Genomic DNA, 17,753 nt, shown 5'->3' on the forward strand with positions numbered 1-17,753 from the left:
AGTCATTTGCCCGTTTTTTTTTTTTTTTTTTTTTTGGCCGCATCTTGTAGCTTGTGGGATCTTAGTTCCCTGACCAGGGATCGAACCCAGGCCCCTGGCAGTGAGAGCTCGGAGTCCTAACCACTGGGGAATTCCCTGTTTGCCTGTTTTAATCGGGCATCTTTTTACGTCAGTCTGTAGGGTTCCTTTCTTTGTTCTGGAAACAAGTGCTCTGCAGGTGCATGCTCTGGGGATGTTTTCTCCCAGTATGGGTGGGGCCCCGCTGGGCCAAGAAATCCTACGAGGTGGTTTATGATCCCATTTCACAGATGAGGAAAGCAAGTAACTAGATTTTTTTTTTTCTGAAGAGGAATATGAATACCTTCCTTTCCTGGCTGAACTGGAATGTTTTTGTCTAAACCCTGGTTATTACGCTCCGGGCCTTCCCTGCCCATCCAAGCTCATTATTGTGCCCAAGCCCAAATGGGAGCCGTTTCTTCTGAGAAAACACCACTCGCCAGAGGGGGAAGTGGGTCTGAGTATTAAATAAACATCCTCCATTAGGGCGCAGGGAAGTGCATCAGACCAGCTGCGTCTCTGCCTGCCTTTCAGGCCAGACAGCACCGATAGATGGACAGCTGGTGTGCAGGACGCTGTTACATTAAATTAAGAAATGATTCTAAAGTAAAGTACCAGGTACTTTAGAGCTTCTGAGAGAGAGAATTACATAACCATCCTTCCTGGCCCAGGAGGGAAGGATGGACAGAAAATGGCCATCTCTCCCTGGGTTTTGCTGCTTCTTTCCAGCGCATGGAATTTCCTGGTACATGAAAAGCTCTAATAGCCAAATGAGAGGGCCCAACCTCACCTTCCAGGGGGACACCATGAAGGCTGACGGGGCGTTGTGACTAGACTGTGGATGCAGCTGGCGTGGGGCAGGTGCCGGGTTTCGATGGTGGAAAATATGCTGGGCGTTTTGCTGTGCATTTGCTCCAAGTGCAACCTTAATACACCGTTTTCCGACAAACCCCTCAAAATGGAAAAAAAAGAATCCCTGGTCCCCTTTAAAAACAAATCTATTCTATGAGTGTACTTTGATCTTTCGGTGACCTCCATGCGGCCTCCCCTCCTCCAGGCCCTGCTCCGTCCCGCCAGTGGACTGGGTGTGATGGCGCTGGTGCCCTTGTCTCTGCACTAGGCCACGGGGATGCCTCTCTGCTGACCCCCCTGGGCAGGAGCTGCTGAACTCATAGGCGGGTGGCCTGAAACACGGCCCAACATCCTTCTGAACACAGGCCATCCCCACATCAAATGACAGATTAACTCCAACTTACACCCTCCTGGGCTGTGCTTCCTTCTAAGGAGAGGTGTGGGTTCAGGGTCTGTCCACACTGGCCTTGGAGGTCCACGGCCTCACCTACTCGTTCTCACTGCACCATCCCTTGGGCCACATCTGCTTCCTGAGTCTTGCTCCACTGATTTGAAACGGGGAGCTTTGCGTCTGTAGGATGCTGGTGATCGTTTATACAATAGTGATATAGAAGCTGTGGCTGCATCTTCTCCCCGGGCTGTAAGGACGTGTTGTGCACGTGAGTTTGGAAAAGCCAAGGCACAGCCAGAGCATCTGGATTTTCTCCTGACTTTAAAAGCCATGGGACTACAGGAGGCTGGGGCAGGACAAGGCAGCAAACTGAAAGGGAGGCGTCCTGGGGTTCCATGCAGCTCAAGTCCACTGCACGACTCAAGAAAAGAGACATTTAGCTAAAAAAAAGTCATCAAAACCTCCCAGTGGAGAACATTCTGTTTTTCTGTCACTGTACCAAGTACTTCCTCTTAGAGACACAGACAGAGGTCAAGCCAGCGTTCTGGTTTCTACCAACAGCCAAGTACAAGAGAAAGGCAGCAAGTGTCCCACAGAGACTGCTTCCATCTCGAGAGATGTATTCCTGGCAGAGAAAGACCAAACACACAGGAAAGCAACAGGAAATAATAGAAGGAAGCAAGAAACATGAATCCTAACCACAGTTGGCCATTTTTAATTTGAATAATTATCAGGAAAAAAGGATAATACCAAATGAATACTTTTCCAATCAGAATGTAGTGAACAAGAATTTACGTCATAGTCAACAAAAGAGGCGGACGAACAATCAATGGCATCTACTGTCATGACTGTGTCATGACCCTAGGAGCTCGGCGGCAGAAAGATTGACTTGAAGGATGGGGAACCTGGCTTCACTTGCTGTGTGTTCAGACAGATTACATATTTTGATCCCACACCCAGTCTTGTCAACTGCGTTTTGCTGGTGTTGACCTGGGGCCGCTGCCCCTACAGCCCAGTGCTTGGCCGGTGGAAATGTCCCTCTAGCTTGGGAGAGATCCGACCGAGGTGAGACTTGGTGGCCTGTGGGCCACAGCAGGCACACAGACTGTTTTATTAATTTGAGCCAATGGTTAAAAGTAAGGAGGTTTCAGATGAAAATGAGCATTTCCCTCTTATTCTGAAATTCAACAGCCAGCAACACTGGGCCTGCATTCTCACAAGGTGACAGTGGGATGAAGCTAGGATGCACTGTCCCTGTTAGACCGACACCTGGTCTGGACTAAATGTCACCTTGACAGGACAGTTTGTGTTGCACTCTTGCTGTCACTGGTGGGAAGATCCAAGACACTTTCCCCCCAAAGTGTGAGTCACCTGACTATGCCTCACATCAGATATGATGCTGACACACAAGGCTGAGGCAGTGTCTTTAAAGAGACAGTCTCTCAACATGTTATAAGAAACCGCTCACCGTTCAAGTCTTTAGATCTCACCTCCCAGGACCCTTTCACAGAATCGTTAACTTTAAAATTTTTTCTATATATTGAGCATCTTCTGCTTCACATATCCTTTTAGACACTTCTGTCCGGCTGCACAATCACATTAAAACAACATTACGTTGCCAGAACTGTAGACCTTATTTGTTTTTCTCTTATTTCTTGAGACCACAATTCTCTCCTTTTTGAGTTATTTTAATTTGGTGCGTTAAAAGAAATTTGGCTGGAGTAATTTCTGTTTTCTTTCCAGAAGAATACGTGGTTGGGGATGTACTTTGAGCACTTCTGTGTCTGGAAATCTATTTTCCCCTCTCACTCACTCACTCACTCACACACACACACACACACACACACACACAAACACACACACATAGTGGTTTAACGAGGTACCAAGTTCGAGGATCACGATTCTGTATTTTCAGACCCCTGGAAACATTGTTCTGCCCTGATCCAGAAGTTAGCACTGTAGATAACTCTGCTTCTGATGTGTCCTCTTCCCTTTTCAGGTAACCTGATCACTTCTATATTTCTTGTTCTTTGTTACTCCAAAAAAAGTCCCTTTATGTTAGAATTCAGATATTTCACCGGATACAGCAGCTAGGTTTGTGTTGTTTTAGTTATTCATTCTTGCAATGGTGAGCCCTTTCAAAACCGAAGACTTAGTTGTTCTCGAGATCTTAAAGACAAGTCTCATTTATAAGCAGGGATCTTCCGCCATCGTGGGCCGGGTTCTTTCTTTGTGCCCAGGAGGGCACAGAACTCAACAATTATTCTTCCTTATAGGTCACAAAATTGGGGTCAGAAGCCCACGTCTTTCTTTTTTTTCCCCCCTAAACTTTAAAAACCACAAGTAGCATGAGGAACCCAGGCTTTGAGAGCACAGAGAACGTCTCCAAGTTGTTCACGGGAAAGACTGTTCCGCTCGCTGAGAAATGCCAGCAAACGACGCGGCCTGTACCTTCAAGCACCGGTGGTGGTGTGCCCATTTTCTTGTGTGCAGGTGGCACAGCGAATGTTTCTGAAGGACGAGCAAACATTACGACGGCACCAGGCTCGAACCTACTCAGTGAGACAGAAGGACCGTACCCTGGGCTGTGGAAGTTATTTCTCTAAAGGGGACAAGCCACACCCACCGATGTAAAGGCCTCGTGCACTTGCTTTCGCTCGCGCCCTTACAACAAAGGCCGCCGCTGAGGAGGTGAGATGCACGAGGCCCCTCCACGGCTGCACACCCTGGGGATGAACCGAGTGAGGACGAAATTCCCGGGCAGGCTCCTTAACCGGTAACAAGTGAGCCACGGGCCCGGATGACACGGTGTGGAAAAGAGCAAAGTCACCGGGCAGCGCGTTCGCGGCCCAGTCACTCAAGTGGACGCTGTCGGGTAAGAACCACTCTAGGCCCGAGACCGAACCCGCGGGGCCCGCGTACGCCCCGAGCCCGGTTCCCAGCCCAGCGTGCGCCCTGCTCCGCGCCCCGCCCCACGCCCCGCGCGCCTCACGTCCCGCGCGCCCCGCCCCGCGCCCGGTTCTCCGCGCCCCCCGTGCGCCGCCCGCACCAACCGAGCAGCAGTAGCCGGTGAGTCCGCCGCAGGTCGCGCTTCTGCTCGCGGAGCCGGCGGTCGATGCTCCTGCTGACCCGCTTGGCCTCGCGTTCCTCCGCGCGCTGCTGGTCCGCGCGCCGCCGCCTCTCTTTCTGCGCGGGGGTCCGTGCCGCGCCTGCCCCCGCCGGGGTCCGGACCGGGGTCGTGACCGGGTTCAGGTCCGGGTCCGGGGTCTGGTCTGGGCCGGACCGCGCCCCCTCCAAGGGCGGCTCCGGGTCCCCGAAGAGCAGCGGCCGGAGGCTGTGGCACAGCCCCATGTGGGCGCGGGGAGTGGGGCTCACGCCGGGACCCCAGCCGAGGGACGGGAGGGGGCTGCACGCGGACCCGGCGCGGCGCTGCAGCCTGCAGGCCGGGGGGCACGGATGAGGCGGGTCTCCGGCCCCTCACTGCCCCCGAAAGCCATTCCGCGTTTTCCGTTGGTGTAGGGGGCGGCGACCGCCTCGGCAGTAGATCACCTGACAACGCGGACTTCGGGCTGGCCCGGCAGCCCCGAGCCCGGCCCAGCCCCCTTACCGTAAATACCGCCGCCTGGCCACTCCCCCCGTTACCGTAAGTACCGCCCCTCGTCTCAGTTCCCGTTACCGTAAAGACTGCTGCCCGAGCCCGGTGCGCAGCTGCGGACAGTGCCGCTGAGGCCGTGGCGGTGCGCCCGGAGCTGCCATTGCAGCTCTTAAAACACTTCCGTGGCTGTGATCTTGGACAGTGGTCAATAGGAACGGAGAGCCAGGTAAAGGGGTGGGATGCTAGCTTTGAGATCTTGAATTCCCGGAGCACCTGGAGCGCTCTCTTCACTTTGCGGCGCTGTTTCCTGCTTATCTTATACACGTGCGTACACTTAACGCACACTCTTGACCCCTACCTTAAACTATTACACCTTCCATCTCGACAAAGTTTCCAAATCAGGAGGTCCAAGGCATAATTTTCAACAATTTCTACACTTAGTAAAAAATTGAAAACAAGTGCCAATTGTCACATACTGTTTATACTTGCTAAAAGGAGACTACGCAATTGCACACTGCGTCCTATTTTTTAATCTGCAATATAGCCCAGGGAGGAGCGGGCCGCTTCCAGACCCTGTGCCCTCTATCCACACCTCCAATCCACCAGAGATCCCTTGGTTTTCACCTTAATTCTCACATAATGTCCATCATCTTATAGGGCTTTTGCAACACATGAAAATTTCGACATAGCTTTTAAGAAACCTGCTATAACACGTGTTCCTTGATTTCGAGCAAAATGACATGGGATGTTATAACTGATAGGTAAATATATCTAATAAAAATCCCGTTAATAGAGCAAATTGGGCCGTTTAATGCAACACAGCAGTGGGCATTTGGAGTAAACTTTATATTTGATTAATTTTTTAAATACAAAAATAGAGATCCACAATTCACATTTATTTTAGGGCCCTGTTAATAACAAATTCCATGTAATGCTTTTCACCTAATATTACGCCAAAATTATACTATACTTTTAGATATTTGAGTAGAACAAAGGATGACTATAGAAAATCTAACTTGAGAAGACAGAAGAAGGTTCTAAATCTCACTGTCATGTGCATTCACTGACCTCCATGTATCCACTTGTTTATTAATATGTATCAAGCACACATCATTTGCTTGGCTTCCTGGTTGGTATTGGGTGAAACAAAAGACATGGGTCATTTGTAGAGAGGTGAATGGACTTAGAATCTGTCATACAGAGTGAAGTTAAGTCATAAAGATAAAAACAAATATCGTGTATTAACACATATACGTGGAATCTAGAAAAATGGTACAGATGAACCTATTTTCAGGGCAGGAGTTAGAGACGCAGATGTAGAGAATGGATGTGTGGACACGGGGGGCAAGGGGTGGTAGGATGAATTGGGAAATTAGGTTTGACATATATACACTACCATGTGTAAAATAGGTAGCTAGTGGTAACCTGCTGTATAGCACAGGGAGCTCAGCTCTGTGCTCTGTGGTGACCTAGATGGGTGGGATGGGGGAGTGGGGTGGGAGGGAGGTCCAAGAGGGAGGGGATATATGTATACATATGGCTGATTCACTTCGTTGTACAGAAGAAACTAACACAACATTGTAAAGCAGCTATACTCCAAAAAAAAAAAAAAGACGACGTGGGTCCTCGTGGAGTTTGTACACTAGGAGGTGGAAGTATGTTCAGTCATATAAACACAAGCCAATGTGTTTATTATATAATGCAAATTATACAAGTGAGGAGAAATAGGGAAGGTCCAATTTAAATTGGGGAGGGAAGGGGGTTTGTGTATGATCAAGGGAAGGCCTTTCAGAGGAAGGGATATTTGAACCGAGATCTGAGAAGTGCATATTAATTCCTTTTCTGTTATAACTTAGTTTACTGTACACACTTTATGAAGTCGTATCACATGAGATGGATAACAATGTTTGTAAATTAAAGTCAGCTGAAAACAGAAGCAAACATAGTACAATTTTTTAAAAGTTTAAGCACATAAAATAAAATGTATCTAAATGAGAATTCACTCAAATTTAATAGTTTACTTAGAAAAAGAAATAGAAGACAATATTCCCTCTTGGTACCTTACATAATAAACTGAAAAAAACCCTTACTATCCTATTAAAAGAACTCTAGGGAAAAAATGCTCTGCCCCTTGTGCCCACATTTCAGTTTCTTTCAAACACCTCTAATTACATCCTATTGATAGAAATAATCAATAAACAGTCTATAATAGGAATAGAAAAGAGTTTTATCTGAGACAAACTGAAGACTATACCCTGGGAGACACAGATTCAAGCAGCACTTGGGTTGTGTTCCTCCAGACTGCAAAGTGAGGGTGGCTAATAAAGGAAAAAACCGCACAATTACATGAGTTGTTTGTCAGGAATGATAGTTGGATTTGGTAAGAAGTGAGGCGCTTGTTAAGCCAGGATTGGTTGGGGTCTGAAGCGGTGGCAGAGTTACAAGGGGAGACGTTGAGACCAGAAGGTTGCAGCTGGCAGCTGCTATCAGATTCTGTTTTGAGAAAGGCTCTTGGTGTCCTTGAGTTTGATATAGTTCAGAAAATTCAAGTTCTCAGTGATGCAGGAATGTGTCTGAAACCATGTCCACAGTGGACACCTGGCTCCATTTTGGATGCCTGAACCACAGTTACTCCATTTTGATTTTTAAATGCGTTCTTGTCTTTAGTGGTTCAAGCAGATGCAGATGGACAATGCATGGTTGACAGGCCAGGAGGCAGGCTATTCTCGTGAGCATAAAGTTCAAGCCAAATCATGTGTAAGCCAGAATGACTTCCCCACACCTCAATATGTGAAAATTTCTTCCATCAATACTAATTATTAGATGATTGGATTATGTGGTCTATGCGTAGGATAAATTAGAATAAAATATTTAATATTTGTATATAACTGTTAGTAAAATTTAATGTTTTTTCTTTAATCTAGATAATTTTTTTAAATTTAAGAATCATTGGGTCATAGATGTAGGCAATTTCTAATGTCAAAGAATGATTATGAATCTGAAAATAGAAATCATGAGGGGAGTCTAAGTAAATGTAACATTACAGCATGTTGATATAATATGTAATCTTACGTATAATCTTCACTGCTACAGGTAGGATTTTTCCGTTCTTAATCCGTCTTTCTCTGAACTTCCTTTGAAGAGCAAATAGTTATGATGTAGTGAGAGGTTATGTCTAAGGTCTTTGTATGGATATCGTGCTTAATTGATGAAAGTGGCATTTTATTATCGCCATTTTTGCACATTTTGACACTGTTCCATTGGAAACATAAGTAAAGTTATAGGAAAGAGTTAAGGCCAATTTGGCTTCCTCTTCCCCTGAATTGGGGCTGTGTTTGATTAGTATGCTATATAGTCCTAGAGGAGTCATTAAATAATGCGATGATGATGTATATAATAATGTTGCCATTAAAAATGAAAGTGGAGGCCTGACTTCCTGTAATGCAGGATTTCTCAACCTCGGCACTGTCAACCTTTGAGGCTGGATAATTTTGTAGTAGGGAGTGTTCTGTGCATTGTGGGATGTTTAGGAGCATCCTTGGCCTCTACCCAGTAGATGCCTGTAGCACCTTCCTCAATGGTGACAACAAAAAAATGTCTCCAGGCATGCCAGATGTCCGCTTAGGCAAAACTGATCCCGGTTGAGAACTGTGGCTGCAATAAATTGTCAGAGGAGCTTGGTTGGACTGACACTCCTCAGATAACAAAAAAAAATATGACATTTATATCTCCTATGTGAAAGCAGGGTGAGTCTACCCTTGAAAGATGAGTGCACTGGCTAAGATTTGTGAGTTGATGCCCTTTAGCCTGAGGACACTCCCCAATCTGCAGTCAGGGGGAAGCAGAAAGCCACAGGGTTACTGGCAAGATGGGTTACAGAATTTGTGGAGCCTGGTGCAAAATGAAAATCCTCTGTCTCTGTTGAAAATAGGAATTTCAAGACAGTGAGTAAAGAGTATTAAACCAGGCCTGGGGCCCTGTGGGACTTTACAGGTCACACGCCCAGGAAGCTGGCCCTACTCACTGGCTCACGATGTCAGAGAACAGAATTTGGAGGTGTGGCAACAGCCAGAAAGTTTGCAGCCAAATCCTAGAAGGAAGGGAACTTGAGAAGTGTGAGTCCCACAAATCTGAATGCAGAAGCCACTCAGATCCTTGGCTGATGACTTAACAGCATGGTGGCCTGACAAGAAACGCCAAAAAAACTAAAAGAACAGAGCAAAGATTTCAGCTTCTTCTCCCTTCAGGAGAGACAGAGTTTGAGCCCAGCCAGGTTAACTGGTGTATAGAACAAAACAAAACAAAATGAAACAAAACAAAACAAAACAAAATCACTCATTAGAGAACTGTAATGGAAGGTAAAGTCCTCACAACATATCATTCATAACGTCCAGTAAAAAATAATTAGAAGGCACAGAGACAGGAAAATGTCACCCACAGTTCAGAAAAAAAGCAATCCTATGAATGGATGCCTGGATGAACCAGATGCAACCATTAGCAGACAAGCACTTTAAAGCAGGTGTTACAAATACTCTCAGAGATTTAGAATAAGATGTATACATAATAAATTAACTGATGGAGAATCTCAGCAGAGAAATTGAAACTGTAAAAGGGAAGAAAATGGAAATACTAAAACTCAAAAGTGCAATAACTGAGATAAAAAATTCATTGGATGTGCTTAACAGCAGGTTGAAGATGAAAGAACAACAACTTGAAGACTTTGGAAACAAGTCTATAGAAATGATCCAATCTACAGAGCGGGGAGAAATAAACAACTGAAGAGAAATGAGCAGATTCTCAGAGGCTTGTTGATGAATATTATCTGGTCTAAAGTAAGTGTAATTAGAGGCCTGGAAAAAGATGAAAAAAAAAACCAGGATAGAAACAATATTTGAAGAAATAGTGACCTCAAATTTCTGAAATTTGATCAAAGACATTAACTTATAAATCCAAGAAACCCAGTGAACCACATGCAGGATTAATATACAGAAAAACTCACATGGGCACATATGATGAAACTGCTGAACTCCAAAAATATCATAAAAGAAGTAGGCAAAGAAAAGAGACATTGTGTGTAGAAAGTAACACATTGAAAATGTTGGCTTTTCATCAGAAATAATGGAGGTTAGAAGACAGCAGAACAGCACAGTGGAAGTGCTGAAATACAGAAAAAAATCACCAACTCATAATTTTATATCTTGCAAAGATATACTTCAAGAATAATGGTGAAAAAATTAAAGACACTATAAGCAAATTTAACATCATCTGACCTGCACTATGAACAGTGCTGTTATAGATATCCAGGCTGAAGGGTTATGACACCAGATTGTAACTCAGATTCAGAGGAAAAATAAAGAGCAGCAGAAATGGTAAATATGTGGATAAAAATAAAGACTACATGTAATTTTTCTTAAAATTTCTTTTACAAATACGTGGAAAATATTAATAGTGTATTGTGAGTCTATAATGTATGCAGATGAAATATATGAAAATGTTACAAGGGACGGGGTCGGGTAAAGGAACTACCTTCTCTCAAAGTTCCAATATTGTATGTAAAGTAGTGTAATAGTAACTATAGATAAATTGTGATAAGTTACCAGTAGGGTTTTCTTCAGTGACAGAAATGTTCTGTATCTGCAGTGTCCCCCAAGTCACGTGTATTTGGTGAACACTTGGAATGTGGGTATTGTGCTGAAGAACTAAATTTTAATTTCACTTAATTTTAATTAAAGTTTAAATTTAATAGCCACAGGTGGCTAGTAGCTACCATTTTGTACAATGCAGCCCTAGAGCAACTACTGAAAAATAAAGAACGGGAGGATACCTAAAAAGCTAATAGGGGAATAAGACCAAAGTGGCAAAAAATCTTCAAGTAAGCTCAAAGAAAGAAGGAATAGAGACAAACAAATGAGCCAAATAAAAAGCAAATAACAAAATGGCTGCCTTAAATCCAAGCATTTTAATAATTAAATGTAAATGGACTAACCCTTCCAATGAAAAGGCAAAGAATGTCAGAGAGGAAAAAAAAGACCCAGCTTTGGGACTTCCCTGGTGGTCCAGTGGTTAAGACTCTGTGCTTCCACTGCAGGGGGCACGGGTTCCATCCCTGGTCAGGGAACTAGGATCCCACATGCCACGAGGTGCGGCCAAGAAATTAAAAAAAAAAAAAAAAAAAAAAGACTGAGCTTCATGCTGTTTATAGGAAACACTTTAAATACAGACACAAATTGGTTGATGGTAAAAAGAAGGAAAAATGTGTATGATGGTGTATCGGTTTCCTGTGGCTGCAGTAACAAGTGACCACAGGTTTGGAAGCTTAGATCAGCAGATATTAATTCTCTCCCAGTTCTGGAGGCCAGAGCTGAAATCAAAGTGCTGGCGGGGCCACAGTCCCCCCGGAAGCTCCAGGGGAGAACCCTACCTTGCCTCTTCCAGCTTCTGGGGGCTCCTGGTGTTGTTCCTTGGCTTGTGGCAGCATCACCACAGTCTCTGCCTCTGTCTTCACTTGCCTTCTTCCCTGGGCCTCTGTGTGTCCTTTTCTGTCTCTTATAAACACGGTCTCACTGGATTTGGGGCCCACCCTAATCCTATGATATCACCTCTATCCTTACCTTAAGTACAATCTGCAAAGACTCTATTTCCAAATAAGGTCATATTCTGGGGTTCCAGGTGGACATGAATTTTTGGGAAACACTATTTAACCCAGGGCACATGGAAACATTAATTGTGAGAAACTTGGACTGGCTGTATTAATATCAAGCAACATAGACTTCAAGGTAGGAGATTTATTGGAAATAAAAAGGACTGTTTCATCATAAAAAAAAAAGGGTCAGTACCTCAGGAAGACATAATATAAATGTGTATTTATATTCAAAATATGTGAAGTAATATCTAACAGAACTTAAAGGAGAAGTAAACAAATCCACAATCTTAGGTGGATCATTTAACATGCTTGTCTCATAAACAGAAAAACTGTGACACCACAGTGTCTGGGTGACACCACAAACTACCTTTAACTAATTGACATTTATAGAGCACTACAAATGCAAAATGCTCTTCTTAAGTTCAAGTGGAATGTTCACCAAGATAGACCAAATCCTGGCCCCCAAAAATGTCAACAAATTGTAAAACATTAAAACTCTTAAGAGTATGCTTTCTGGCCACTCTGGAATTAAGTTAGAAAGACAATAAGGTATTTTAAAAAATCACCAAATATTTAGAAATTAAGCAATAAATTTCTAAATAATCCATGGTTCTTTGAAAAGTTGAAAAAAATTAATACATTCCTAGCAAGAAATAGAGAAAATGCAAATGACCAATAGCACGTATAAAAGAGGGAATACTGTTACAGTGACTACGAACATCAAAATTATAAATGGGAATATTATGAACAGCTTTATATCAACACACTTGATAACTTAGGTGGGGTGGATGAATTCCTTAAAAACACAGTTTACCAAAACAGAAGAAACAAAATCTGAATAGTGGTGTATCTTAGCAAATAAATGGAAATCGTTACTGAAAGTGTCCTCACAAAGAAAACTCCAGGTACTGGCGAATTCTAGAGAACATTTAAGGAAGATAGTAATATCAATCTTTTATATTACAATGTATGTAACCCCCCCCAAAAAAAACCCAACAATGTAGACTAGAGTTACAGGTGATACAAGAATGGCAGAATGTTTATAATTGTTGAAGCTGGACGACGGATACATTTGGGCTCATTAAACTATTTTGTTTGCTTTGCATACATTTGAAAATTTCCATAATAGAATGTTTAAAAATCAGGAACTATAAAAATTAAATATACTATGAGACATTACAGTAATTAAAAACGTTGAGAAATTTAAGGACATACAAAATATTCACGATAAATGCAAAAAAGGAACTTCCAAAACAGCACATTTTGAAAAGAAACCTCTCAATGCATAAAAAGTCACTGACAAACTTCATTCTAAAGTGTAGGCAGTGTTCTCTTAGGAGTTGGGTCACAGGTCATTTGAAATTTTTTCTTGTGCTCTTTTCCAGTTTTTTTTTTTCCCCAGTGAACATGCATGGCCTCATCATTCTATTGGTGTCTTTCCGGGACTCCTTGCTTGTAGTTGACACGTGGTTCAAGCCAAGGTGGGTCTAGGTTTGCTTGGCTTGTAGCTCCATCAGTGCAGACCCCGAGCTGAACCCAAGACCCAGGAGGGGTGTAGTTTCTTCTCTCCCCCGCCCAGCCCCCCTGTTCCAGGTAGCTGAGAGATTTGGGGCAGGGGGTGGATACACCCAATATGTGCAGAGTGGTTTTCTGGAATTCCAGTAGGAAATAGAGAGACTGCTCTAAAAATTGCATTTTATGTCTAGATTCCTTTAATATGTTTTTGCATGTATGTTTCATAATAATCACGATGTGTTAGTCCAATTGATGATATGCACACGTTAAGGTTTTAGACTGAAACATTTTTTCGCTGGTGGGGTAGACCCTCATTTAGAGAGTAATTGGCAGCTCTGCCGTTTGGGAGTCTCCCTCATGAGGCGCGCTGGGCTTCCTGGGCTGTGGGAGCGGGTCTCTGACCCTCTCGCTGGTCACTAAGCAGCCAGCCTGAGCCAGACTAGTTCTCACAACCAAGGTCAAATTGAGTTCATAAGGACTGTCCCCAAACTGGTGGAGGTGGGATGGAATTAGGGCATCTTTTACCCTAAATTCGCCTGAACCTGCACTTTCAATAGCTTGTATCTTGCAAGTAGTTTTGATGCCCCCTTAAAAACTTGAATGTAGCCAGTTTAATTTCTAATTATAAAGCCATAAATATTTCTTATGCAAAACAGCCTTTAAAAAAAAAAGAGTACCCCACATGGTTCAACAGTCTTCTGCATTTGGGGAATGAATGGATAAAGTGAGGCATAAAGAAGTGAAATCACTAACATCAAAGGGCACACACAGAAATGGACTTATATTCTTGATGTTTATATTTGGAGGTAAATTGCCCCTAATTTATGAGAAGCAGCTTTTCTTTGCCAGTCTTCTCACTCATTTCTTGCTCTCAGGAGGCAGCCAATTTCAGCTTTCTTAGCTCTTATTAAAATTAAAAAAAATCTTGTTCCTATAATTTATGTTTCCATTCCTGCTTCTCAATTGTTCAATTTCAGCCAAAATCTATGAGCTTCCCGTTAGGTATGATGAGACTTCAGCTCTGTAACACCCCTGCTTTCCCCCTGTCCCCCAAACCTCACCCCTCACATTCACTTTTTAAAATTTATTTTGTATTGCAGTCTAGTTGATTTACAATGTTGTGTTAGTTTCTGGTGTACAGCAGAGTGATTCAGTTATACATATATACATATATTCTTTTTCCTATTCTTTTCCATTATAGGTTATTACAAGATATTGAATATAGTTCCCTGTGCTATACAGTAGGACCCTGCTGTTTATCTGTTTTATATATACTACTTTGTATCTGCTAATTCCAAACTCCTAATTTATTCCTCCCCCCCACCTCTCACAGTCACTTTTTAAAATTGAGATATAATTGACATACAACATTATATTAGTTTCAGGTGTACAATGTAGTAATTCAAAATTTGTATATCTTGTGAAATGATCACTACAAATAAGTCTAGTTAAGATACATCACCACGCATAGTTACAACTTTTTCTTGGGCTGAGAACTTTTAAGATCTATTCTCTCAGCAGCTTTCAAATATACAATACAGTATTATTAACTATAGTCACCATGCTGTACATTACATCCCCAGGACTTATTTATTTTATAACTGTGCCTTTTGACTCTGTTCACCCATTTTCTCCATCCCATCCCCAAACTCCCTGCCTCTGGCAACCACCAATCTGTTCTGTATCTATGAGCTTGGGGTTTTGTTTGTTTGTTTTTTTAGATTCACATATAAGTGATAACATATATTTGTCTTGTCAAAGTATTTGTCTTTCTCTGACTTATTTCACTTAGCAGAATGCCCTCAGGGTCCATCCATGTTGTCACAAATCGCAAGATTACATTGTTTTTTATGGCTGAGTAGTATTCCTGTGTGTGTGTGTGTGTGTGTGTGTGTGTGTGTGTGTGTGTGTGTATCACATCTTCTTTATCCATTCATCCATCAGTGGGCACTTAGGTTGTTTCTATCTGCTGTGAATAATGCTGCAGTGAATGTGGAGGTGCATATATATTTTCACATTTCATTCTTCATGTCCTCTCAAAAATCCCACAGGGTTTTATTGAAATTTAGTTCGTATCAGTATTTATGTCACTATGACTAGGTAAATTCTCTTTACAGTTGAGCTACTTACTGTTTTAGAATCACTTTTCCATTCATCTGGGTGAGCAATCCTCTCTGCTCTGGTTTTCTACCTTCTCATCACTAATTCAACAATACTTTCTGCACCCCTTCCGCCACTGGATTCTGGACTCTACTTTGTAAGAATCCCCTCTGAACACACTCAGACACATCAGCACTTCCACTGTCTGCGTCCCTCTGGACGGGCTGCTCCCTTAGCCTGTTACAGGATGAGGCTCTCCCTTCACTAGAAATTTTCTCATCCCAGGTATTATTTTCACCGCTTTTCTTTCTGTCTTTCCCCCCACCCCCATTTTATATATAAGATTTGAAAAACAATCAATTATGACATAACATTTCATCATTTAGACTTACATGGTTTTTTTCTTAATCAATATGATAGTTTCCTTAGGAAATGTTGCCAGTATTAAGGTTGAAATGAATTAGCTTGAAAAAAACACAAACTATTTTAAAGAGCAGTTTTGGGTTCACAGCAAAATTGAGCAGAAAGCCCAGAGATTTTCCCTGTACCCCCTGCGCCCACACACGCGTGGCCTCCTACATTATCAGCATCCCCCACCAGAGTGATGTGTTTCTTACAGTCAGTGAACATGGACCCATCACTATCACCCAAAGTCCATCAGGATTCATTCTTGGTTGTGTACATTTCTTTGGGTTTGAACAGACGTATAATGACATGTATCCATCATTAATTATCATGCAGAATAGTTTCACTGCCCTAAGAATCCTCTTCCCTCTGACTGTTCATCTTTCTTTCTCCCCAATCCTTGACAACCACTGATCTTTTTACAGACACCATATTTTGCCTTTTCCAGAGTGTCATGTAGTTGGAATCACACAGTATGTAGCCTTTTCAGATTGGCTTCTTTCACTTAGTCATATGCATGTAAGATTCCTCCATATCTTTTCATGACTTGATAGCCCTTTTTAACTCTGAATAATATTCCATTGTCTGGACATACCATAGTTTATCAATTTACCTACTGAAGGACATCTTAGCTTCCAAGTTTTGAACAAAGCTGCTGTAAACATCCATGTGCAGGTTTTTGTGTGGATGTAAGTTTTCAATTCGTTTGGGTAAATGCCAAGGAGCACGGTTGCTGGATAGTATGGTATCACCTTTCTTTTATGTGGAATTCCTTATTTTCTGGTTGCTACAGATTTTTCTTTCTTGACTTACTCCCTGTATTTTGTAGAAAAGAAGCTAGTACGTTGGAAGTGAATTTTCTGAGAACTTGCATATCTAAAAATGCCTCCGCCACCATGCTTAATTGCTACTTAGCTGGATATAGAATTCTATATTAGAAATATTTTTCTCTTCGAATTTTTAAAAAAAAAATTTCTTCTCTTTTGTTTGTTTATTTATTTATTTATTTGGCTGTGCCACGCAGAATGTGGGATCTTTGTTCCCCGACCAGGGATTGAACCAGCACTCCCTGCAGTGGAAGCATAGTTTTAACCACTGGACTGTGAGGAAAGTCCCGCCTAGAATTTTTTTTTTTTAACGTCTATATTGTAGTATAATTGCTTTACAATGTTGGGTTGGTATACATATGTCCCCATATCTCTTCCCTCTTGCGTCTCCCTCCCTCCCACCCTCCCTATCCCACCCCTCTAGGTGGTCACAAAGCACCGAGCTGATCTCCCTGTGCTATGCAGCTGCTTCCCACTAGCTATCTATTTTACTTTGGTAGTGTATATATGTCAGTGCTACTCTCTCATTTCGTCCCAGCTTAACCATGTCCTGGCTATTGTAAATAGAGCTGCAATGAACATTGTGGTACATGATTCTTTTTGTTTTTTTGTTTTCAAAGTTAAACAGATTCCTTTATTGCAGGACTTTTCAGAGCCTTTATGGGATCTGAATAGGATTGTGAACCTCAGAATTTGTGCATGGGGTGGGATTTACTATGGACCATTAGAAATTATTTCACCATGGACCATTTTCTTGTTGATCATCTCGTCAAATTCAAGTTTGACTTGGCTTAAGTTTTTCTCTAACTCAGCAGGTGTCACTATCTTTTTTTTTTTAACATCTTTATTGGAGTATAACTGCTTTACAATAGTGTGTTAGTTTCTGCTTTATAACAAAGTGAATCAGCTATACATATACATATATCCCCATATCTCCTCCCTCTTTCGTTTTCCTCCCACCCTCCCTATCCCACCCATCTAGGTGGTCACAAAGCACCGAGCTGATCTCCCTGTGCTATGTGACTGCTTCCCACTAGCTATCTATTTTACATTTGGTAGCGTATATATGTCCATGCCATTCTCTCACTTCGTCCTAGTTTACCGTTCCCCCTCCCCGTGTCCTCAAGTCCATTCTCTACGTCTGCATCTTTATTCCTGTCCTGCCCCTAGGTTCTTCAGAACCATTTTTTCTTTTTTTAGATTCCACACATATATGTTAGCAAATGGTAATTGTTTTTCTCTTTCTGACTTACTTCACTCTGTATGACAGAGTCTAGGTCCATCCACTTCACTACAAATAACTCAATTTCGTTTCCTTTTATGGCTGAGTAATATTCCATTGTATATATGTGCCACGTCTTCTTTATC

General features: G+C 42.5%; 1 protein-coding gene and 1 long non-coding RNA gene across 6 annotated transcripts in view; one reads left to right on the top strand and one right to left on the bottom strand.

Annotated features, from left to right (window-relative positions):
• The window catches only part of LOC114483879 (guanine nucleotide-binding protein G(olf) subunit alpha), a 68,429-nt gene extending 63,604 nt beyond the window's left edge, over positions 1-4,825 (bottom strand). For 3 of the 5 annotated variants that reach the window (XM_028480306.2, XM_028480305.2, XM_028480307.2), the window contains exon 1: positions 4,354-4,825. In XM_028480306.2, coding sequence (XP_028336107.1) covers positions 4,354-4,651 — 298 coding nt within the window. In that variant the 5' untranslated portion in view covers positions 4,652-4,825. The remainder of the gene's footprint in view (positions 1-4,353) is intronic. The other 2 variants (XM_028480309.2, XM_028480311.2) reach the window with 2 other exon arrangements.
• The window catches only part of LOC114484382 (uncharacterized), a 180,721-nt gene continuing 167,286 nt past the window's right edge, over positions 4,319-17,753 (top strand). The window contains exons 1-2 of the long non-coding RNA XR_003677221.2: positions 4,319-4,369; positions 4,820-4,943. This is a non-coding gene — a long non-coding RNA (uncharacterized lncRNA). The remainder of the gene's footprint in view (positions 4,370-4,819; positions 4,944-17,753) is intronic.

This window comes from Physeter macrocephalus, chromosome 19 (assembly GCF_002837175.3).
Source record: "Physeter macrocephalus isolate SW-GA chromosome 19, ASM283717v5, whole genome shotgun sequence".
Classification (NCBI taxonomy): domain Eukaryota; kingdom Metazoa; phylum Chordata; class Mammalia; order Artiodactyla; family Physeteridae; genus Physeter; species Physeter macrocephalus.